We start from the raw sequence: 22457 nt of genomic DNA on the forward strand, positions 1-22457 counted from the left end.
CCTGGGTTCTATTCTGACACCTGGGTTTTTAAGAACTTCCAGCAAAGCACGTAACCCATGGGCTCACAGGTGTGGGCCTGGGCCACAGGATATCAAGCTCAATGGGCCTGTGGCTCTGATGGGGGGCCTGAGGAGCTACTGAGCTGCATGGGCCCGTGGGTCTGATCCCAGGGCAGGCGACCCATAGCTTGGATTCAGCAAGTGGGGGTGGGTCCATAGTTAGGATCCACCATCCACTCCCCCCATCTGCAGGGTGAATGAAGACGCAGGACGCCTGGGTTCCATGGAGACTTTAATAATTTCCATACATTGAATGCAGAACAGTCTCTCACCCCAGACAAAAAACGAGGGAGGCTCCGTCTCCCACGCAGCTCAGATACAGCCCTCCCCCCTCAAACATTGATATGTATAGGCAGGTTAACCCTTTTCCTGCTGAGCCAAAGCCCCCCTGTCACAGAGACTCCACCTCCATCTACAGGGCTGGGGAGGACACAGCTGGCAGGGGAGGGGACTCTGTCCCTACTGAATCCACTCTGAACCACTGCAGGGCCTCCCAGGCATGGAAATCCAGTCCAGGGTCCCCCTTTCCATGCACAGATCTACTCTGGCAACCTCCTCCTCACTGCCCAGGGATCCTCTGAGATCCCCTACTCTCCAAGATACCTCTTTCCTCCACCTGTATGGATCCATTATGGGATCACCTTCTTCTGCACGCAGGGATCCAACTCTAGGATCCCGCCCTCCTCCCCACCAGGGATCTGGTGTTAGCCCTGCCCCCTCCTCTCCAGTCCAGGATCCCACCCTCCTACTCATGAAGGGATCTGATGTGGGATTCCCCCTCCATGCAGGGTTCACAGCTGGGATCCCTCCCTCTTCTGTGCACAGGGATCCAGTTCCCCACAGGAAAACCCACCACCTGCCAGGAATGGATCCCAGACCAAACCCACCCACTGACCCACCCCACTGGCACCGCCCCCACCACAGCATCTCGATGACACTCCCCAGGCCCCAGCCTTGCCAGGTGCCCAGCAGAGAAAGAGAAAACAGACACCACCCCACCCAGGGACTCTCACTTCGACACCTTTAGTCTTATGGGTCAGAGCAGGGGGGGCAGAGGGGGGAACAGGGGAATGGGGGGGGGATCATTCTGATCCACGAGGAGAGCTGGCTACATCTCAGCGGCGGCCGAGCCTTCCTCATGCAGCATTACGGGAGGCCGTTCCCCGCTGCCCCGCCCCAGAGGTGGCTGCAGCTCAGCTGGGGGGGTATCGTCATTTTTATTACTATGGGTATGGCTCTTCCAGGGAAAGACATTCCATCCCACAAGCACTACATGCTGCATATAAAAAAGGCTAGATATGTACATATATACACGCACACACACACACACAATATATAGAGAGAGAGATGGAGGGGGCGCACTGCCTGGGGGATAGAGGGTCCGCCTTTAAACTGACACTCCCACAGCAGGGTTCCAACCCCCGGCCTTTACCCCTGAGTTAAAGGCTTGGCCCTTCCAACTGCAGTTGATCCTTCCTAGCCACTAGGGGGAGCCAGGAGCACACAGAGCCCTCTGGGCGGGACAGCCTGGCCGGGGTCCATCAAGGAGTGCGGGGCAGGGGGCTGCAGGATGGAGCTGGAAGGGGATGCAGGATCCAATCCTGAGCAGTGCTGGACTAGAGCAGGGACAAGGAGGGATTTGCCTGAGTAACGAGTAAGGACAGAGTAGTAGCTGAGTAGTGTTTGATTAAGGACTGAGTACCCATGACTGAGCAGGTGCTGGAAAGGGACCGAGTAACATTTGAGTAAGGAAGGAGTAGCAAATCAACTAAGCCAAAGTAAGGGCTAGGTGTGGACCAAGTAACATTTGATTCAGGACTGAGTAAGGATTTAATAACTTTTGAGTAAAAATAAGTAATATCTAAGGGTAAGACTGTCTAGGGACTGAGTAACATTTGAGAAACAATGGAGTAGTGTTTCAGTACGGACCAAGTAGTGTTTGAGTAAGGTGGTAGTAACATTTTAGTACGGTCAGATTACTCTGAGTAAGGACTAAACAACAACTAAATTGGGACTGTAAGGATGGAGTACTGTTTGGGGAAGGACCAAGTAACATTTGCATTAGGGCTGGTAACATCTAAGATAAGACTTAGCAGGGGCAGAGCAGCATTTGAGTAAAGACAGAGCAATATCTAGGCTAAGACTGAGAAGGGCTGGGTAGGGACTCACAGCTGAGTACAGGCAGGGTAACAGGAGTAGGGATGGAGTAAATCCAGAGCAGTGACTGAGTAACATGTCTGGCCAGAGTAACATTGGACTGAAGACTGGGTAAAAACTAAAACCAGATCAAGTAGGGGCTGGCCGAGTATCATACGAGTAAATGCCCAGGACTGGATGGGCTGCCCGGGCCAGTAGTTCCAGTCGCAGCTAGTGTTGCTACCCCAGGAGCTCAGGCCCATCCTGTCCTGAGTCAGCAAGAGCATCCCACTAGCCAGGGTGTCTGCCCCTCACTGCTGCTCCAGCCCCTCCTTGTCCTCCCCACGGATTTACGGAGAGACCGGGGGGCCCACCTCAGCCTGCGTGGTCTACAACACAGGTGGCCAGCGCTGGGCGCAGACTCTGTCTGTGATGGAAATTCCTCGCCCACACCGTCCTAGCCTTGCACCAGCCATTTTCAGGGCTGTGGCACCCTGGGGGTTCAGCGTCACCCTGGGAGCGTCCCGCATGCCCAGGTCAAAATTCTTCCTACTCCCCCTCGCTGTGGCCTAGTGAATTTCATTTCTGTTACTTCAGATCACCCCATGATACTCAGACCCCCTTCTGGATTTATGGAGTAAGGACCAAGTAATGTGTGAGCAACCAGCTCAGGACAGAGTAAAGCTCAAGTAAGGATGGAGTAATGTCTGAATAAAGACTGTCAGGTTTGAGCAGGGACTGGAGTAACAGGTGAGTAGGACCTCAGTAGCCACAGAATAATGTTTGAGGGAAGGCAGAACAGGCCAAGTAACACCTGAGCATGGACTAAGCACTGAGTAGAGAGTAACAGTCGAGTAGGGGCTGAGTTAGGAGTGAGAAGTTGTGGAGTAACATCTGAATAAGGACTAAGTATTGACTAGGGACGGGAGCAAGGACTGAGCAGAGAGTCTGGGAAGTGACTGAGGAGGGGCTGAGCCAGGAGCATCCTAGGGGCTGACTACAGGCTAACAGTTGTGTAACAGCTGAGGAGGGACCGAGTAAGATCTCAGGAGGGGTTGAGTGAGAGCTGAGTAACATTTGAATAGGAGCCAAATAAGGCACCAAGGGACTGTGTAAGATTTGAGTAGGGGTTGAGTAGGGGCCAAGTAAGAGCTGAACAAGATGTGAGTAGGGGCCAAGTAACATTTGTGTAAGGACTGAATGTGGCTAAGTATCATCTGAGTAGGGGTCAAGTAAGGGCTGAGTAATATGGGAGTATAGACAGTATTGTGTGAGTAGGACCTGAGTAAGGGACTGAGTAACATGGGAGTGGGGAAGAGTTACATGGAAGTTGGAGGAGAGTGTCATGAGAATAGGGGTAGAGTAACATGAGTGGGGCAGAGTAAGGGCTGAGCAACTTGAGAGTAGGAGCTGAGTAAGATGGAAGTAGGGTCAGAGTAAGGGCTGAGTAACATGGAAATAGAGACAGAGTAAGGGCCAAGTACTGTAGGAGTAAGGGCTGAGTAACACAGAAACAGGGCTAGACTAAGGACTGAGTAACATGGAAGTAGTAGCTGAGTAACAGGGGAGTAGGAGCAGAGTAAGGGCCAAGTGCCAAAAGTAAGGTGGGGAGAAAGGTGCAGCTGGCCCCACATGAGCCCTGAGTACTAAGTGGGGAAGGGGAGCTGGCAGCCGCCCCACTGAACTCACTTGAGTCAGCCAGTGTTCACCCCACATGCCGACCCAGCAGGACGTGGGGGCGGAGCTAAGCCCTGCAGGAAGGGGACATGCTGGGGTTCGGGGAGGGAAGGGGACTCCCCAGGGACACATCACTCGAATGCGGAGGGGTTGCAGACTGTCAGGCACCCCACACACACACTGCTGCAAAGGGACCTACCGCATCTGGGGTACACCCCCCCCATTCACACGTCTGTAACAGCAGCCCCCCCCCCCCCCCAGTCCCCCCATATCTGGAAGACTTCTGTCCCCACAGCTCAGCGGGTGCTGGGTGGCAGGAGAGGAGGATTTGGGGTGGGGGCGAGTGACAGAATATAACCCCCTGGATCAACCCCCCCACCTCGCAACCTGGGGGATACAGGAGGGGTTGTGGCCCCCTCCCCCACAGAGGGGGCAGAATCAAACACATCTCCATGGAAACATAACTCCGGGGGGCTGCCCCCCCCATGCCCATCCCTCCCGGCGAGGGGGGGGGGGCTATAGATTATTTCTCTATATTTATAATATTGCCTTGAAAAAATAAAACTTAAACATGGGGGGGGCATGTGCCGTCCAGCCGGCGCCACCCCCCCCGGAAGGGGATCGGGCCCCTCCAGCCCCAGGGCACGGCCCGAGTCCCATCCCCGAAGGCGGCGTCCAACCCAAAGGGGCAGAGTCCCGGCTGGGGGCGGGGGGGGGGGCGGGTTTATGTCAGTCCAGCCCCTGCCCCTCCCACGTCACTGTGGCTCGGCAGGGTCACAACAGTAAGCTGGGCCGTCGGTTCTGCCCGTTCACTGTGGGGGGGAGCAAAAGGATTAAAGAGAGACAGCGGCCTCCCCACCGCTGCTGGGATTCCCCCCACACTGCCCCCCACCCACCCCCAGCCTATGCCCCCCATGCTGCCCATCCTGCTACAGCCAATACAGTGCCCGTGGGGCGGGTGTGTATTGGGGGTGATAAGGAGCAGGGTGCCCCATGTGCTCCCAGCTGGGGGAGGAGGTCCGGATGAGGAAACTTGAGGGGGGTGGCGGTGATGGGGGGCCATGCCGAGAGCTGGGGGGGGGGGCATGGGAGGAGGGATGTGGGGGGGAAGTACCTGACCCGAAGGCTAAAATTCAGTGTCCACTACCCGGAAGGCGGCGCCCCCTGCGGGAGAGGAGAGAGCATTCACCGCGCAGCCGGGGCGGGGGGCGGCAGGGCCCGGGGGGGAAGTCTTCAAGGGGGAAGCTTCACCCCCATCCTGAGCGGGAAGGGCCCTAGCAGGGCTGCAGCAGGTGGTCCTCTCTCCCCCCTGATGGGGGGTCCCAGCTAGGGGTAGGTCAGAGATGAATTAGCCGCCCCCCAGAACAGACCAGTGTCAGCAGTCAGGCGCTGGAGGGCACGTTAAGTCGGGGCGGGGGGGGGAAGAGGGCTTGGGGAGCACATCTGTGTGGGCAGAGGGGTCAGCAGGGGGAGTTGTGGGCGGGGTCTCCCCTGAGTCAGGCAGGAAGGGGCTGTGGGTGGGTCAGGGGGGTGTTGGGGAGGCTGCAGGGGGGATGTGGGGAGCCATGTCTCACCTTAGTCAGGCAAGAAGGGGCTCTAGGTGGGTCGGGGGGGGTCAGGGGCTGCAGGGGAGGCTGGGGGGCCATGTCTCACCTGTGTTGGGCAGGGAGGGGCTGTGAGTGGGTCAGTGGGGGGCTGGGGGCCGCAGGGGGCCATGTCTGACCTGAATGGGGCAGGGAGGAGCTGCGGTTGGATCAGGGCAGTGTTGAGGGGGCGACTGGGGGGCCATGTCTCACCTGAGTCAGGCAGGGAAGCCGAGCGCAGCCCTGTCTCCTTCTGTAGCTGAATCTCCTTTAGTGCAAATATGGACGTGGCTGTGGAGACACGGGGGGGGGGGGCGGTGGCAGAGGGATCACGGGGGGCAGTTACAGCTCCCCACAGCCCTGCCCCCCACTCTGAATTCCCTCAGCTCCGCCCGAGTCTGTACACCCCCAAACCAGCCCCCACCCAACTCATAATGTTCCTCTTTGCCCATCTTAGTGCCACCCGACTCAGCCCCCCCGCCACCTCCAGCACCCCAACCTGCCCCGAGCCCCCCAGCCCCGCCCAACTCAGCCCCCCCGCCACCTCCAGCACCCCGACCTGCCCCGAGCCCCCCGGCCCCACCAGACTCAGCCCCCCCGCCACCTCCGGCACCCCAACCTGCCCCGAGCCCCCCCCGACTCAGCACAACCTGCGCCAAGCCCCCCCCACCCCCGCGGGTCACTCACTGTCCGGGAGCTTGGTGACGCGCTCGCCCAGGCAGTGGAAGAAGAGATGCCCCATGGCCTCGGCCGCTGACATCCGCTTCCGCCCCTCGAACTGCCGAGACACGCCCCCGGGAGGGGGTGGTCAGAGGGCTGGACACGCCCCAGGGGGCAGACACACCAGCACCCCCATAACCCCCAAATCCCCCACCCCCGATCCCACGCTACAAGCCAAGGTACCCCAGCCCCTCCCAGAGGCCCCCCCGACCCCCCGTCTCTCACCTGCAGCAGTTTGCCCAGCAGGTCGGCTCCATCACTGTCCAGCCTACACAGGGCACATGGGAAATATCAGCCCAAAAGGAGACCCCATAAACCCACAGGGGGATTTACACACACAGCCCCGCAGCCCCCAGGGAGATCCTACCCCCCTGGTCCTCCCCCCACAGCCCCCAGGAGGATCCGGCCCCCCCGGGGAGGATTCGGCCCCCCGGCCCTCCCCTCGCAGCCCCCGGGACCCCCCCACATGCAGCAGCCCCAGGGCTGACCTGGGCGCATGATTGAGCAGGGCCTCGGGCCGGTACTTGGGGTAGTTGTAGGATCGGAACTCCTCGTTGGACAGGATTCCCGGCCACGTCTCCTCGTTGGGGGTCCCTGGGTGGAGGGCAGAGGGGATAGGGTGAGAATACGACAGGGCCCCGTGGAGTCCCCCGCCCACCCTCTGCAGCACAGCACCCCCTGCTGAGCCCCCCCCCACCCTCCCCTTGCAGCACGGTGATCCCTGCTGAGCCCCCGTCCACCTCCTGAAGTGAGGATGATGTGGGGATTTTCCCTTGTTATGTTGTGTGTGAGCCTCTGAGAGTTTTATTGTTTTGTATGAATACTGTGTGTGCCTCAGTTTCCCTGTGTGTTGCTCCAATGCCTAAGTGGTGGGAATAGGGGTGTGTGACTTTGGCTGAGACCCTCGGGGGGACAGGTGAGGTGGCTCCAGCTGCGTGCAGGTAGGCGATGGCCTACCTTCATAACCGGAGACCCAGGAGGGGGATGCAACCAGGTGACTCTTTGCCGGGAAGCGAGACAAAGACAAGGAGAAGCAATGGGGCTGTCTGAGGTGGGGTGCCTGGAAGCTGGGCAGTCTGCTTGGGGGGACTGGAAGAGGCGGGGAGTCCAGGGCGTCTGGCCCAGGACTCCCCAAGATGGACTTGGCTGAAAGTCCCTGATTTCTAGGTTAACAAGCTCCGTTCTACGCCGTGTTCCTGTCGTCTAATAAACCTTCTGTGTTCCTGGTTGGCTGACAGTCACAGCTGGCTGCAGAGTCGGGGGGCAGGAGCCCGACTCGGGGGGGGGGGGGGGGAAATCGCTGCAGGAAGCACACGGGGACGCTGAATGCTCCGGGGTCAGCCCCAGGAAGGAGGAAGCTGGGGCAGCGTCTTGCTCGGGCGACAGTCTGCTCCAAGACGGGAGGGTCCCCCAAAGTCCTGTTCCAGAGCACAGCCCCCCATGACCGCAACACACTAGCCCCCCTGCCTGCAGCACGACACCCCCGCAGCATGGCACCCTCCGACCAGGCTCCCCGCAGCACAGCACCCCCCGCTGAGCCCCGCCGAGCGCCCCAATAGCCCCCGTTGAGCCCCGCCGAGCGCCCCCTCTCACCAAGGATGCGGAAGATGAAGTGCAGTTGCTCCTCCACGGTGGAGCCGGGGAAGAGCGGGCGGCCCGTGGACATCTCGTAGAATATGCAGCCCACGCCCCTGGGGGAAGAGGCGCTGGGGTCAGGGCACCCAGAATTTGGGGGGGGGGTCTCCCTGGCACAGCCCCCACCCAGTTCCCGTGGGCGCTCAGAGGCACGGCACCCCCACCCCAGCGCTACTGACAGCAAAACCACCTGGGCTGCAGGAGGGGACCTGCCCCCCACCCGGGCTGGCGTGGCCCCCCCCGGGCTGGTCTAAAGCACCAGAAGGGCGGGGGGGGGGGGGGGTCAGTGTCACGGAGCAGGCCCCACTGGGCAGAGTGGGGTGGGGAGCTGGGGACTGCGTGGGGGATGGGGAGCTCCTGGGGGAGGGGGCAGCAGTTCAGGTGTGGCATCCAAGGGGCCCCACAGGGTTAGAGTGGGGGGGGGAGGGAGGGGGGGAAGAGGCCAGGCCCGGATAGGGGAGCTGGATGAGAGGAAGGGGGTCCTGAAAGGGCGGAAGGGCAGGAGGGGGAGCAGAAGGGGGCTGGGGTCTGGTATGGGGTGGGAGGAGAAGCGGGGTTAGGGTGGGGTGGGCAGGAGGAGCAGGGGCGGGAGGGGAGCAGCAGGTGGGGCAGGAGGAGGGTCCCAGGCCAGGCAAGCGTGGCACCAGCCACCGTGGCACCCCCTGGCTCACCACATGTCGATCTGCGTGGAGTACTCGGTGGAGCCCAGCAGGATGTCGGGGGGCCGGTACCAGAGCGTCACCACCTCGTTGGAGTACGTCTTGGTGGGGATGGACTTGGCCCGCGCCAGACCTGGCACAGAGAGAGTGGGCTGGCACTGGGGGGCTGGGGGCCAGTCAGGGGGGTCTGGGGGTTCAGGGGCTCGCGGAAGTTGGCCCGCTTAAACTCACCACACTCGTTGCTGAGCAGGTTCTGGGGGGGGCTGGGGGGCTCACCGAAGTCGGCCAGCTTGAACTCTCCCCGCTCGTTGCTGAGCGGGGTCTGGGGGGTGGTTGTAGGGTTCAGGGGTGGTTGGGAGGTTCCGGGGGGCTGGTGGGTTCCAGAGCTCACCAAAGTCGGCCAGCTTGAGCTCGCCCCGCTCGTTGATGAGCAGGTTCTGGGGGGCGGGGTGGGGGTTTGGGGGTTCAGGGGGGCTCACCGAAGTCGGCCAGCTTGAGCTCGCCCCGCTCGTTGATGAGCAGGTTCTGGGGGGCGGGGTGGGGGCTTGGGGGTGGTTGGGGGTTCAGGGGGGCTCACCGAAGTCGGCCAGCTTGAGCTCGCCCCGCTCGTTGATGAGCAGGTTCTGGGGGGCGGGGTGGGGGTTTGGGGGTTCAGGGGGGCTCGGGGGCTCACCGAAGTCGGCCAGCTTGAGCTCGCCCCGCTCGTTGATGAGCAGGTTCTGGGGTTTGAGGTCGCGGTGCAGCACCTTCTGGCGGTGGCAGTACGCCAGGCCCCGCAGCAGCTGGAAGAGGAAGAGCTGGGGGGGACGGAGAGACGCCATCAGCCTGGCCCTGGGGGGCCCCAGGAGCCCCCCCGTCCTCCCCACACTCACCTTGACATTGTGCATGTTGATGAGGTTGCCGCAGTCGTCCAGGTACTGCTTCAGGTCCTTGTCCTGCGGGAGCAGGGCAGGGTTAGTGCCGCTCGGACGCCGGGGTCCCCCCGAGCCGCCCCCAGCCCCCCACTCACCAGGTACTCGAAGACCAGGGTCAGCGACTTCTCCGTGTGGATGATGTCGTGCAGGGTGACAATGTTGGCGTGTTTCAGGTCCTTCAGCAGGGACACTGGGAGGTGGGGGGGGGAGGGGCAGGTCGAGTGAATCTCAGCCCCACAGCCCCCTAGCCTGCTCCCCCCGGCACCCCCCAGCACCTCCAGCCCGCCCCCCCAGCCTGCCACCCAGTATCTCCAGCCCACTCCCCGGCCCACCTCCTGGCCCCTGGTCCCTCCAGCCCGCCTAACAACCTGTCCCCCAGTATACCCAGCCTGCCCCCTAGAACACCCCCCAGCCTGCTCCCCCCGGCGTCCCCCAGCACCTCCGGCCCACCTCCCAGCCTGCCCCCCTGGCACCCCCACAGCCTACTCCCCCGACACCTGTGACGAAGTGGGACTGTTCTTAATGTTCTCTCTGAATATGGTGTGGGTCCCTCAGGTTCCCCTAGGCAGTTCTTAAGTATCTGGGTGGGGGGATAAGTGGGTGCGACTGTTGCAGAGCCCTAGAGGGCCAGTGTGATGGGGTCTGCACAGAGAATGGCCGACACCCTGTCTCTTGATGGCCTGGGCCCCCCCCGCAAGGTGCCAACTGAGGGGGTTGGAGAACAAAGAGATCAGGTGGCCTCCTGGCCTGGGGAAAGAGGCAAAGGCCAGAGGAAGGGCTGGAGGGTTTCAGTTTTGGAGCTGGCTGTGGGGGGAAGAGAGGGAGGCCCAGACCCGGGGTCTGACCGCCCTGGCCCCAAGACGGACCTGACTGAGGGGTCCTGGTCTCTGTACCTACAAGCTCTGGTTTAGACCATGTTCCTGTCAGCTAATAAACCTTCTGTTTTCCCCACTGGCTGAGAGTCCTGTCCGACTGTGGAGTTGGGGGGCAGGACCCTCTGGCTCCCCCAGGACCCCGCCCCATGCGGACTCGCTGCGGGAAGCGCACGGTGGGGCAGGGGAGGCTGAATGCCCCGGAGTCAGCCCCAGGAAGGTGGAAGCTGCGTAAGCTTCGTGCCCTGGGGACAGTAGCTCCAAGAGAGAAGGGTCCCCCCGAGTCCCGCCTGGCTTCGTAGGGAGCAGTTCCAGTGCATCGCCCCGGGGACTCCGTGACAGCACCCCCACAGCCTGTCCCCCTGCCTGCCCTCCGGCTTGTCCCCCAGCCCGCCCCCCGAGCAGGTACCTTCGCGGATGGCCGTGCAGGGCGCCCCCTCCTCGTGCTCCAGGCGGATTTCCTTCAGCGCCACCAGGTTGTCGGTCAGTTTGCTCTTGCCCTTGTAGACAGTGGCGTACGTCCCCTGTGGGGCAGTGAAGGGGGGGGGGACAGAACTGGAGGTCACAGCTGGGGGGCCCCTACTGCCCCATCCCCTAACCAGCCACTTGCCCTCCTTCCCTGGCCCGTGGCCCCCAGTCCAGCCCCCTGATCTCTGCCCCATCACCCCCCAGCCCTTCTCCCTCACCCTACAGTCCCATCCCCCATCCTCTCCCCAGCCCCATGGCCCAGCTCCTGGCCCCTCCCGCCCCCAGTCACTTTCCCCCTCCCCCGCCCAATCTCATCCCCTGGCTCGGATCGGGGGGGGGGGGGGGGGGCGCGGCATTAGGGTCAGGATTCCTGAGACAGAACCCCACCGATCCACCCACCCACCCGCCCCCGGGGCCCAGCTCTCACCTCTCCCAGCTTGTCCAGCTTCACGTAGGTCTCCAGCTTCCCGAAGCCGATCTCCGACTGCGGGCGAGAGACCAGCCGTGAGACGCCTGCCGGGGGGGGGGGGCTGGCTCCCAGCGGGGGGGGGGGGGAAATGGGGGGGCCATGGGGCACGGGGCCAGCTGGGGGGCAGCCAGGGGGCACCGTAGGGCAGGCAGCTGGCGATGGAACACTGGGGGTGAGGGACTGGGGGGCAGGATGGGGGCACCATGGGGCTGGCCGGGGGACACGCGGGGGGCACCGGGGGACACGCGGGGGGCGGGCTCTCACCAGCGAGACGCGGCGCAGCCGCCGGCTGAGGGGCTGGTCGAACAAGGGGCTGTTCAGTGCCAGCTTCTCCAGGCAGCCCTCGGGCAGGCGAATGTCGGCTGGCAGCGAGAGCCGCTTGTTGATGTCCTGGGGGGTGCAGGGATGGGGGTCACGGGCACAATCAGCGACCACCCCCCTCCGCCCTGTGGTCGGTGACCCCCTGCGACCTCTTCCCCCCACAGCCCTCATCCTCCCCCCGGCATATCACCTCCACCCACCCCTGGGTCCCTGACCCCATCCCCCCAACCCTCCTGCCACCCTCCCCCAGGATCTCGCCCCCCCCCACCTCGGAGGAGATCTTGCGGGCCGAGCTGTGGCGCATGCGGACCCGCACGGGGGACTGGACCTCGTCGGACGAGGTGCCGGACGCCTGGTCGCTCTCCCCGTCGGAGCCCATCTTCACGTCCTCCTGCACCATCTCTGGGGGAGGGCGGGAGGCAGAGCAGAGGGGGCGTTACCGGGACGACGGAGACCCCCAGCCGGCCCCCCCCACAGCTCCCCCTGCCAGAGACCCCCCAACTGCCCCCCCACAGAACCCCCTGCCAGAGACCCCACAGCGCCCCCTGCTGGAGACACTGCACTGCCAGCGCCCCAGCCAGCATCAACACACACAGCATCCCCCCCCGACCAGCCCTCACCATAGCGCCCCCTGCTGGAGGCCCCCACCCAGCCAGCCCTCGCCACAGCGCCCCCTGCTGGAGGCCCCCACCCCCCCAACACTGCCAGGCAGCCAGAGGCAGCAAACCCAGGCGGGCTCAGCGTGCAGTGGCCAGCACACCCTGAAAGCGTCTGGAACTCTGAGAGCGACCCCCCGAGGGCTCCCCCGCCACTCACCCGCTGCCCCCGCGTCCTGCCAGCCCGGCTCAGCTGCCCACATAATAAAACAAACCACAGCCACTGAAAGGGGGAGGGGCTGGTTACCCCCCCACTCTGCCAGCACTACAGCTCATGAGTTCCCCCCGCTCTGACCACTAGACCCCACTGCCCACCCAGAGACAGGGAGAGAACCCAGGAGTCCTGGCTCACAGCCCCCTCCACACTCTAACCCACTAGCCCCCATTCCTCTTTCCGAGCGGTGATCGGCTCCACAGAAGGGGAGCTGGCTGGCTCGGGGGGGTCCCTGGGGTCTGCGCTGCCCCTCCATAGTCACCTAGTCGGCTGGCACGGGCGAGGTGGGCGCTCAGGCTGCGGGTCACGCCCGGGCGCGGCCGGCGCTGCAGGAAGGAATAGACGCTGCGCGAGGCGCCCCAGGGACGCCCGCTCTTCCCCGCCAGGCCTGGGGGGCACGAGACATGGGGCGCAGGGGAGCCCAGCCCACAAGAAGAGAAAGATTGGGGGAGGGGGGCAGTCACACAGTCAGGGGAGAAGATGTGGGGGTTGGGTTGGGGGACCATATAGAGAGGGGAGTAGATGGGGGGGGTGGCACAGCTCGGGGGGGTGGGAGGATAGGGGGAGGGGATCAAACAGCCAGAGCGGGTTGGGGGGTAGATGTGGGGGAATCATGCAGCCCAAAGGAGGGGGGGCAGATGCGGGGGGTTACAGAGCCAGAGGGAAGGGGGTGCGTGGGGGGTCCAGGTCACACAGCCGGAAGGGAGGAGGACAGGGCAGATGGGGGGGCAGAAATTAAACACAGACAAAAAAAAGAAAAGAAAAAGAAAATGAAGAAACAAAAATACAACAGAACAGAAACAAAATCCGGGAGAGACCAGCCGGGGGGGACGTACCCGTGGGGGGGCCATGGACACCCCCACACATCAAGCCAGAGCACTGGGGTCCAACTGTCCCCATTCCTGAACTCAGCCCCCATCCTAATCCCGACCTCCCAATTAACCCTTGACAGCATCAGTAATGCCCCAGCATCCTGGCTCCCAGCCCACCCTGCTCTAACCAACAGACCCCACTCCCCTCCCAGAGCCAGGGAGAGAACCGAGGAGTCCGGGCCCACAGCCCTGCCCAACCTGGCTCAAACACCCCCATTTGGGGCTTTGGTCAGGTGCAATGGATGTGAGACCCGACTGTCACACCCCTACAGCAGAAGTGGGATGGTATGTTCCACCAGGCCATTGGCCACCTCTATGGAGCCCACCCAATCGCTGCCTAGGCTGGTTCCCAATTGGGCCACCAGCAATGGAGAGGGTGGGGTGAGGAGGGAAGAGGAGGCAGCCTTTAAAGGGACGGCCATGCCCAGAGACCACCACATAGGCACAGCCAGGGAGGTCTTAAAGGGGCAGCCACATCCCCGGACCTTTAGGGGTCCATCACACCAAGGGACGTCTTAAAGGGGCCATAACACCCACAGGGAATGTTAAAAAGACAGCCATGCTCAAGTAACACCTTAAAGGGGCGGTTATGCCTGCAGAAAGCCTTAAAGGGGTGGCCTTGTGCACAGACCCCTTTAAGGCACTGTCTTGTAAGTGGAACACCTTAAAGGGGCAGTTAATGCCTCCAGGCCCCTCAAATGTCTTAAAGGTGCCTCACAGCAAGAGCCAGCTTAAAGGGAAGGTCTCAGTCCGGATCCCGTCCACGCCCAGCACAGATAGGTCTCATGGGAAGGCACCGGAGTGGGCGGAGCTGTCCCGGGCACCAGGGTCCGCGGCGGGCCCAGCTGGGGGAGGGGCTCACCGGTGTCACTGCTGTTGTTCTCCTCGATGTTGATCTGCTCGTTGAGGTTCTTCTCAGCCGTCCGGCTCCCCCGCAAGGTCATTGAGAGCTGCCTCTTGATCTTCTTCATCCGATCCATGGTGGGGCCGCTGCACAGAGGGGAGAGGACACCACAGCCTGAAACACCAGATCAGGTACACAGGGAGGGCTGCCCTGCTGCTGGGATGCAGTCACCTCTGGGGCAGGGCAGCTGGGGAACAGCCGCACATAACGCTGCACAGGGAGGGCTGCCCTGGTGCTGAGATGCAGCCACTTCTGGGGCGGGGCAGCTGGGGAAAAACTCTAGAGGAAAGAGTCTAAGGAAATTTACTAACCATGAGCCCCCTACCCTGCTCCCCGGCTAAGGGCCATGCCAAGCAGAAGTAGGTCGGGGTCGGGGCTGGGGCTATGCACGGAGTCAATGCTCCCACCCCAGCGTGTCTCACGTTACACCCCGGGAATGGACAACCCGGATGGATGAGTCACCCCGCAGCATGGCTAGCCAGCCAGTGCTCCCCACATCAAACCCAGGGGTCAGCTGGCCTGGTGCCCCCTCACATCAGACCCATGGGACAGCCAGTGACCCCCCAGATCAGACCCCACAGGTCAACCAGCCAGTGCCCCCCGAATCAGCCCTACAGGCCAGCCAGCATGGTGCCCCCCCCCCGGTATCAGACTTATGGACCATAGGGAACACCTGGGGGTGGGGTTGGACCCATATGTCTCCTGCAAAGGGTCAGCTGCAGGGGAATTCAGGGTGGGACCCTCACCAGGAAAGGGGCACAGTAGCTGATGGGTGGAAGGACTGAAATGCTGCCCCATTAACTCTGAAGACTAGCGATGGCTCACAGGCCATTTGATGTTATTATGGCGATGCCTGTACAGCTGACTCTGGGAGGAGCTTGGGGCATGTGGGAGGAGCCAAGGTTAGTGAGACGCTTGGGATTCTGGAAGGAGCCTCTGGCAGGGGGTCAGCTCCAGGAGGGTTACTGACAGCACAGAAGGGGTCCCAGGATGATCCCAGCAGTTGGATGGTCCCACGGTGATGGTGAATTAGCAAAGTGTACCTGCTGCCATCAGTAGGCTCCAGGAGTAACGCCCGGCTGTGACACCGGGGGCAGTTCACATCCCTCCAATTGGTTGGGGTCTGGAGAAATACCCACAGTCTCCAACTGCTGCTCCACTGTCAGCACATGGGGGAAGGATCCGCCACAGTTGAGGGCAACAGTGGGTGGAAGCACAGAGAAGCACAGGATGGCAATAGCCAAGCATGGGGCTTGGCAGGGGGCTGCAGGGTTGGGGACTGGGCAGGGGCACTCTCCCCTGGCAGGCAAGACCGGGCACTGGGGGGTGCTGCAGCGAGCAGGGCAGGAGGCACTCTCCCCTGGCAGTCATGGCTGGACTCTGGGGGGCACCGTGCTGTGGGGCAGGGGGCTCAGGAGGAGGTGCTGTCCCCAGGGGGTAGGGCCGGGCACTAGGGGCGCCATGCTGTGGGCAGGGGGCTCGGCAAGGGGCGCTCTCCCCTGGAAGGCGGGGCCGTGCTGCAGGGAGCTGGGCCGGGACTCAGCAGGGGGCATTCTCCTGGCCCCACTGGGGGGCGACTCAGGCCGCCTGCTTCCCCTTCCTTCACCATATGGAGGTATCCGCAGAATCCTTTTGGCTTGAGCCACCTGCTGGGGCCAGGGCACAAATCCAGCCCTATGCAGCCTTGCCCCCCAGCACACAGGGCACCTACTGCACAGGCTTGTGCCAGGCCAACCCCAGCCCAGGGCTACTGAAGCACCTGGCAGCTCACCTGTCCTGGCAGGGAGTGGGGTCTATGGTTAGAGAGGGGGCTGGGTTCTCTCCCTGGCTCTGGCAGGGGAGTGGGGGCTAGTGGTTAGAGCAGGTGGGGGCTGGGAGCCAGGACTCCTGGGTTCTCTCCCTGGCTCTGGGAGGGGAGTAGGCTCCAGTGGCTTTGCACCATCTACCCATCACTGCCCCTTTGCGGGGGACTTTGAGGGGGACCTGAGCAAGCAGCAGCCCCTTCCCCTCACTCCCTGTCCCCCCTAGGTGCTCCCAGCTGGCACAGGTGAGGAGACAGCTCTACATACACCCGCCCTCCATGGCTCTGGATGCCCACAGGGGTCCTGTGGGCAGAGCCGGGTGCAGGCTCAGCCCCGGATACGGGCAGGGGAAATGCCAGAGCCCGGCTCAGGTCCCCCCGACCTTATTCTTATCCCAGACCCACCTTGGCCACCAAGCCCCAGCTCTGGGACTCCCAGGAGCCGAGCACCAGCCTCCCCCATGGGTCCCCCCGCGCAACAGGGGGGCACCAGCAACAGGCTACCTCCATCACCCAGAAAGGACTCGAGGGGGTGGCAAGGCCAGGGGGAGGGGAATTTGACTGAGCTGGCTTCCCCCGCTGGTGCCCCTCACTCCCGCCCCGCACCCCCTGCTAGCCCACCCCTGGCTCCCTCCACACACACACACCCAGTGCCCCTCACTCCCGCCCCGCACCCCCTGCTAGCCCACCCCTGGCTCCCTCCACACACACACACCCAGTGCCCCTCACTCCCGCCCCGCACCCCCTGCTAGCCCACCCCTGGCTCCCTCCACACACACACACCCAGTGCCCCTCACTCCCACCCCGCACCCCCTGCTAGCCCACCCCTGGCTCCCTCCACACACACACACCCAGTGCCCCTCACTCCCACCCCGCACCCCCTGCTAGCCTACTCCTGGGCTCCCCTCACTCCCACCCCTGCAGTGCCCCTCCACACAGACCCTGCTAGCCCAGCCCTGGGCTCCCCCTCCCAGCTGTCCTGGGGGGCACATCCAGTGGGTCAATGGTCCAATCCAAGGAGCGTCTATCTCCACAATTACCCCCCCCCGCCCCAGTGGCCAGGAGCACCCCCCCAGCAGTAAAAGGCCAGAGATGCGGGGCGCATGGATCCTACCGGTCGGCCAGAGGGAGGAGGCCCAGGTCTCGAAGCCGCAGCTACAGCCACCGTGGGGGGGTGAAGCTGGGGGGCTGCCTGGGGAGCGACTCACTGAGCTATTAATACCTCCTGGGACCAACTGACCTACCATGGGGGGCGGAGCCCGGGGCAGCAGCCCAGGGACTGGGGGGAGGTAGACCTGCCCTTTCAGAAGAGGGAGGGGCCATGCAGGGAGAGAGCTGCCCCCCAAACAACCCAGCACCATGCCCTGGACCAGCCCCCGGGAGCCCCATGCCTCCAACTCCCCCATTCCCACCACTCCAAGCCCCCCATCCACGCCCATCCAGAGCCCCAGATCTCTGAACCCTCCAAGACCCCCAGCCCCCATCCATCTGACCCCTCAGCCCCATCCCCCGAAAGATACCAAATCCATCCCCTAGACACCGCCCCCCCAGGATACCCCTGGACCTGACCTCCATCCCGAGAGCCCCATCTCCTGACCAACCTCCCCACAAAGATCTTCCCCCACCCCCTCACACCCGCTTCCTTCAGCCCATGGACCCAGCCCGACAGCCCCCCGCCCACAAAAAAACACCCAGCACTAAGATCCCCTGGCTCAGACCCTGCCCCCAGACCTCACCCAGTCCCCAGCCATAAACCCTCCCCCCCATCCTACCCCCTCTCCAGCCACAGAGCCCCTTCCCCTCCCTAGCACCACGTGGGGCACTGGAGCCAGGGTAGAGCGCCCCACTCCCCGCAGCATTGGGGGGCAGGGAGCCAAGACTCCTGGGTTCTCTCCCCAGCTCTGGGGGGGAAGGGGAGTGGGGTCAAGTGGTTGGGGGGAAGGGGGGAGAGCCAGGACTCTGGGGCTCCGTTCCCAGCAGCGGGCACCAGGTCACACTCCCCCCGAGCTCTCTGCCGGAGAGAGGCCGCCCCAGGGACAGAGGCCAGGACACCAGGCATCCAGTCCGTCTGAGGCGAGCGCCGGGGGTCAGACAGGGCAGATGCGGGGCGGGGTGCTACCAGCACCAGCCAACCGGGTCTGATTGGGGGGCGGTAAGCAGCCTGGACAGGCTCCCAACTCCCCGAGTCAGCCATGCCACAGCCAGCCCTTCCAAGGGGCAAGGATGGGGTGAGATAGGAGCCCCCCAACTCCCAGACTGATCTGCTTGGAAGGGTCAATCTGCCAGGCCGCTGTCCCCCACCCCCAAGACACCAGCCAAGCAGGAGGACCCGGATCTGCCTGCCGGCCCACCCAGGGGACCCTGGGGTAGGGCGAGGGGGCCCCGGATCTAGCCCCCTCTCAGACACTCCCAGCCTGTGCAGTGAGCATGAACCATGGGACAACAGCCCCGCACTGCAGCCCCCAACTGTGCCCCTCCCACTGCCCCCCAAAGCACCGAGTCCCACATGGTGGGACCCTATCCAAGGAGCATCAGCTACCACAGGCCCACAAGCCAGCCTGGGTCATGCCCCACCCCAGCCAGAGCCAGCCCCCCACAGCTTGATATAGACCCTTTGATCAGCCCCCCTCCCCCTCCCCACCACACACACACAGCCTGATCCAGCCCCACAATCAGCTCCCTCCCCCACACACACAGCCCAATCCAGGCCCCCCCGCCCCCCTCCAGCTCAGCCCCCACACTCAAAATAACCGCATGACTTAGATTTAACTCAGGCTGGGGCCTTTGCAGTGAACTCATCCCATCTGGGGGGGACCCCAGATGCCAAACCCCCACTTATCCCCAGAGGTCAGGCGTACACAAATCCAGCCTTGTCCATCTCCCCCCAGCACATGGGAGAGGGGGGTAAAGACGCCCCCCTTGCTATCCCCCCAGGATTCCTGCATTCACTCACTGAAGGGAAAAGCCAGGAATTCCCCTCCCCACTGCCAAGATCCACCCCAGACACGGGGGTGGGAATGTCCACCCACCCACACACACCCTCACTGCAGCAACCAACCCCGCACATCCCTCCCTGCCCCCCCACATAGGGGGAGCGACCCCTCCGCCTGTCCCAACACATGCGGGAGTGGGAGCAATTCCCCCCCTTTCCCCAGATTTAGCCTGACTGCACAAGGATCTGGTGAGTGGAGAGATCCCAGGGATCTCCCAAAATGGATTCCAGCAACCCGTCTCTCACTCCGCCCCCGCCACGCTGGGGGAAGACAACACGCCACTCCCCCCATGTCCTGGATCCATTCCAGACACCTGATCTCCTTCCCACTGTATCCCCTGGGTAGATGACTGGTGTGAATTCCCCCAATGAGCTGGAAGTGAGTGCAGAGGGATCCATTGATGTGGCTAGATCTGTAGTGAGAGGTCATAGTGGATCACAACTGGGGGAGCTCCCCAGACCAGCTAGAGAACATGGTGGGGGCTCACCCCAGATTATTCTCCTTCTGCAGAGACCAGAGCTAGATCTCTGAGGCAAAGAGCCTCGGTAGATCCCTTCTAGGACAGAACCAGTGAGAGGGGAGCAGAGCGAAAGATACCCAGAGTGACAATCCAGACTAGATCCCCCCCGCCACCAACAAAACAGGACGCACAGATCCCAGAAGTGAGAGTAGATGCCCAAACTCTGAACAATGGGGAGAGGGATACAGTAGGTGTAGCAACAGTCCCAGGCGATCAGGGCAAAATAGACTGCCAGCCTAATAGAGTGATCTAGTAAGGGCCGATTCCCAGGCAAGGTCACACGGGATCTGGGTGTGATGGGATCCCTGGAGGTCCGAGTGGATTCCCAGCCCAAAAGAAGTGTGTAGATCTCCACAAGGTGACAGGGGATTTAAGAGTGTGAGGATCCCTGCAAGAGTTAGCATGAGGGGTAGATCCTTGCAGGGAGGTCAGGGTAGATCCCTGGGGGTCACAGAAGGATCCCTAGGCCAAGGCATAGAAGAACAGAGGAATCCAGTGTGGGTAGATCCCAACACCAGAACATAGATTCCGGAATGGCAAAAGTCACCATGGATCCCCCCAGTCCATTAAGGGCTGGGATCTGAGTGATACAGTATGAGTGTATCCCATGAGAATTACGACAGGTAGATCCCAGATGTTGCAGCAGATCCCCCAGCCAATGGGAAAGCAGAAGATTAACTGCCTTTAGGTGCACTTCATGAAGTGGATTACATAGGACAGCAAAAGTGGGCAGATCCTAGGGTCAGAGATCACAGGAGCCACCAAGTCTGGTAGAGAATCCCATGTGAGTGGATCCCATAAGGTCAGAAATCATTACAGACCCCTAATGAATGGGGAAGGTGCAGAGGGGGATCCAGTGCATGCAGATCTGATGTAGCTCAGGTGGGTAGATCCCAATGGTCACAGTTGATCCCCCCAGTCCCAGAGGGGGGAGAGAAATTCAGTGTGAGTTGACCCCGTGGGACCAAGTGGGTGGATCCTGGGCACCCAGTGGACCCCAGCCCGATGGGACAGAAGATCCGTGGGATCCAGCGGGTGCTGATCCCATAGGACCAAGTGGGTGGATCCCGGGCACCCAGTGGACCCCAGCCCGATGGGACAGAAGATCCGTGGGATCCAGCGGGTGCTGATCCCATAGGACCAAGTGGGTGGATCCCGGGCACCCAGTGGACCCCAGCCCGATGGGACAGAAGATCCGTGGGATCCAGCGGGTGCTGATCCCATAGGACCAGGTGGGTGGATCCCCAGGCACCCAGTGGACCCCAGCCCGATGGGACAGAAGATCTGTGGGATCCAGCGGGTGCTGATCCCATAGGACCAAGTGGGTGGATCCCGGGCACCCAGTGGACCCCAGCCCGATGGGACAGAAGATCCGTGGGATCCAGCGGGTGCTGATCCCATAGGACCAGGTGGGTGGATCCCCAGGCACCCAGTGGACCCCAGCCCGATGGGACAGAAGATCTGTGGGATCCAGCGGGTGCCGACCCCATCGGGCTGCGCCGGGTGGATCCCCGGGTCCCAGTGGATCCCGGGTCCCAGTGGATCGCCAGGCCCCGCCCCACGGGGTGTCTCTTACCCTGGCTGCCGCTGCAGGGGGCTCAGCGCTGCTGCTGCGGGTCCCAGTAATCCTCAGCCATGGCCGCCGGCTCGGCCGCCCGGGGCTCGGCTCCCCTCAGCCGCCCATGGTCCCCCAGAGCCCGGCGAGAAAGGGGATCCGGGGGGGGGGGGGTGCGCACAAGTCTCCTCCCAGCGAGCGGCGCCTCCCCCTCCGTCCAGGCCACCTCCCACCCTGCGACTGGCTCGTGCCGGCCCCCGGCCCGGCCTTCCCCCCTCCCTGCGGGACGTACCACGCCGCGCACCAGGGGAGGGCCAGACGCAGGAAGCAGTCAGGGAGAAGCCGAGCCCATCCCCGACGGTGGGAGAATTAGGGATTCGCAACCCCCATACCCCTAGGGGCTGGTGTTAAACTAAGAGGGCAAAAAAGGTGGAAGAAGGCAATCACCCCCCCTCTTTTTATTTGGTACAGTCTCAACTGGAACGGCCCAAGAGGGCGCTACCATTACTGAGAGGGAGGAGCGCCCTGAAAGCGGAGCTCTAATCCCCCTGCTTTACGGGACCCGCGGGGACAGATCAATAATATATGAAGGGATATTATGACGCATTAATTAAATTAGCAGTCTGGTGAAGGGAGCCCAGTAGCCAATCGATACTAAACCCCCCGTTTTTAGAATGGTACTTTCTCAACTGTCTTCTGTTTCTTCAATGGAAAGGTCCCCAACCGCCTTCTCCTCCTATGGGGGCTGTACCATTATAACCAGCAGCGGGGGGAGGCAATGACAGGCTTTTTCTACCTGGCAGCCAAATAGAGCCAGTTTCATTCTCTACGTGCATCTCTAGCCTACTGAAGCACAAAGAGGAATATGGAAAGCGGGATAAGCCATGTACTGGCCGGCTCTATTCCTCCCCACAATCCAGAGTGAGCTCGCCTGACCTCTTCTCTCGTAGCTGAGAGGATGGGCGATACCATTCAAAATAAGGGTGTCCACATGTATAATGGGACTGGGCCATAGAAACAAAGGGAATTTAAACCAGGATGTGTAACTCAATTAACCACAAGGTGTAATTACAGGTCTGAGAGATGGGGAATTAAAAGGACTAAGGAAAGCGGGGAGTCTCCATTCTCCCCTCCTACACAGGGAAGATAATGGTTTGACCCATTGAGAGGAGCCGCAACGGTTGGGCCCTACCACAGAGCAAAGCGGGAGGGGGATATTTATATATCTGGACTCCAACATTTATAAACGATAAAAGAAACCAATTTATAACTTTTTCAGAACCCTATTTAAATATTAGCACGTGAACAAATGGGTTTGGGTGAGAGGGGGCGTAATACATGATCACACATAGAGGTTGATAATGGTTTAATCCGCAGACAGTACTGCGCGACCGTTGGCCGCTACCATAAATAAAAACGAGGGGAGCA

At 62.2% G+C, this 22457-nt stretch overlaps 1 protein-coding gene across 8 annotated transcripts; it reads right to left on the bottom strand.

The window, feature by feature from the left end:
• Nucleotides 1-279: 279 nt before the first annotated feature.
• On the bottom strand, nucleotides 280-21288 carry CDK16 (cyclin dependent kinase 16). Of its 8 annotated transcripts, none has more exons than XM_043534370.1 (18): nucleotides 21051-21278; nucleotides 14119-14246; nucleotides 12647-12772; nucleotides 11783-11916; nucleotides 11458-11583; nucleotides 11152-11208; nucleotides 10666-10780; nucleotides 9480-9574; nucleotides 9343-9405; nucleotides 9144-9267; nucleotides 8483-8603; nucleotides 7770-7867; nucleotides 6665-6770; nucleotides 6402-6444; nucleotides 6144-6234; nucleotides 5670-5747; nucleotides 4988-5199; nucleotides 280-4685 (listed from the first exon to the last, which is right to left on the bottom strand). In XM_043534370.1, the coding sequence occupies exons 2-17, from the start codon at nucleotides 14234-14236 to the stop codon at nucleotides 5000-5002; spliced, it is 1695 nt and encodes a 564-aa protein (XP_043390305.1). In that variant the 5' UTR covers nucleotides 14237-14246; nucleotides 21051-21278; the 3' UTR covers nucleotides 280-4685; nucleotides 4988-4999. The 8 variants fall into 8 exon arrangements, with proteins under 8 accessions (XP_043390305.1, XP_043390307.1, XP_037744350.1 ...); XM_043534372.1 differs by having other exon boundaries at nucleotides 4988-5037; nucleotides 5670-5816; XM_037888422.2 differs by having other exon boundaries at nucleotides 4988-5037; nucleotides 21051-21277.
• Between the last annotated feature and the right edge of the window lie 1169 nt (nucleotides 21289-22457).

Source organism: Chelonia mydas, chromosome 23, assembly GCF_015237465.2.
Source record: "Chelonia mydas isolate rCheMyd1 chromosome 23, rCheMyd1.pri.v2, whole genome shotgun sequence".
NCBI classification, from domain to species: domain Eukaryota; kingdom Metazoa; phylum Chordata; order Testudines; family Cheloniidae; genus Chelonia; species Chelonia mydas.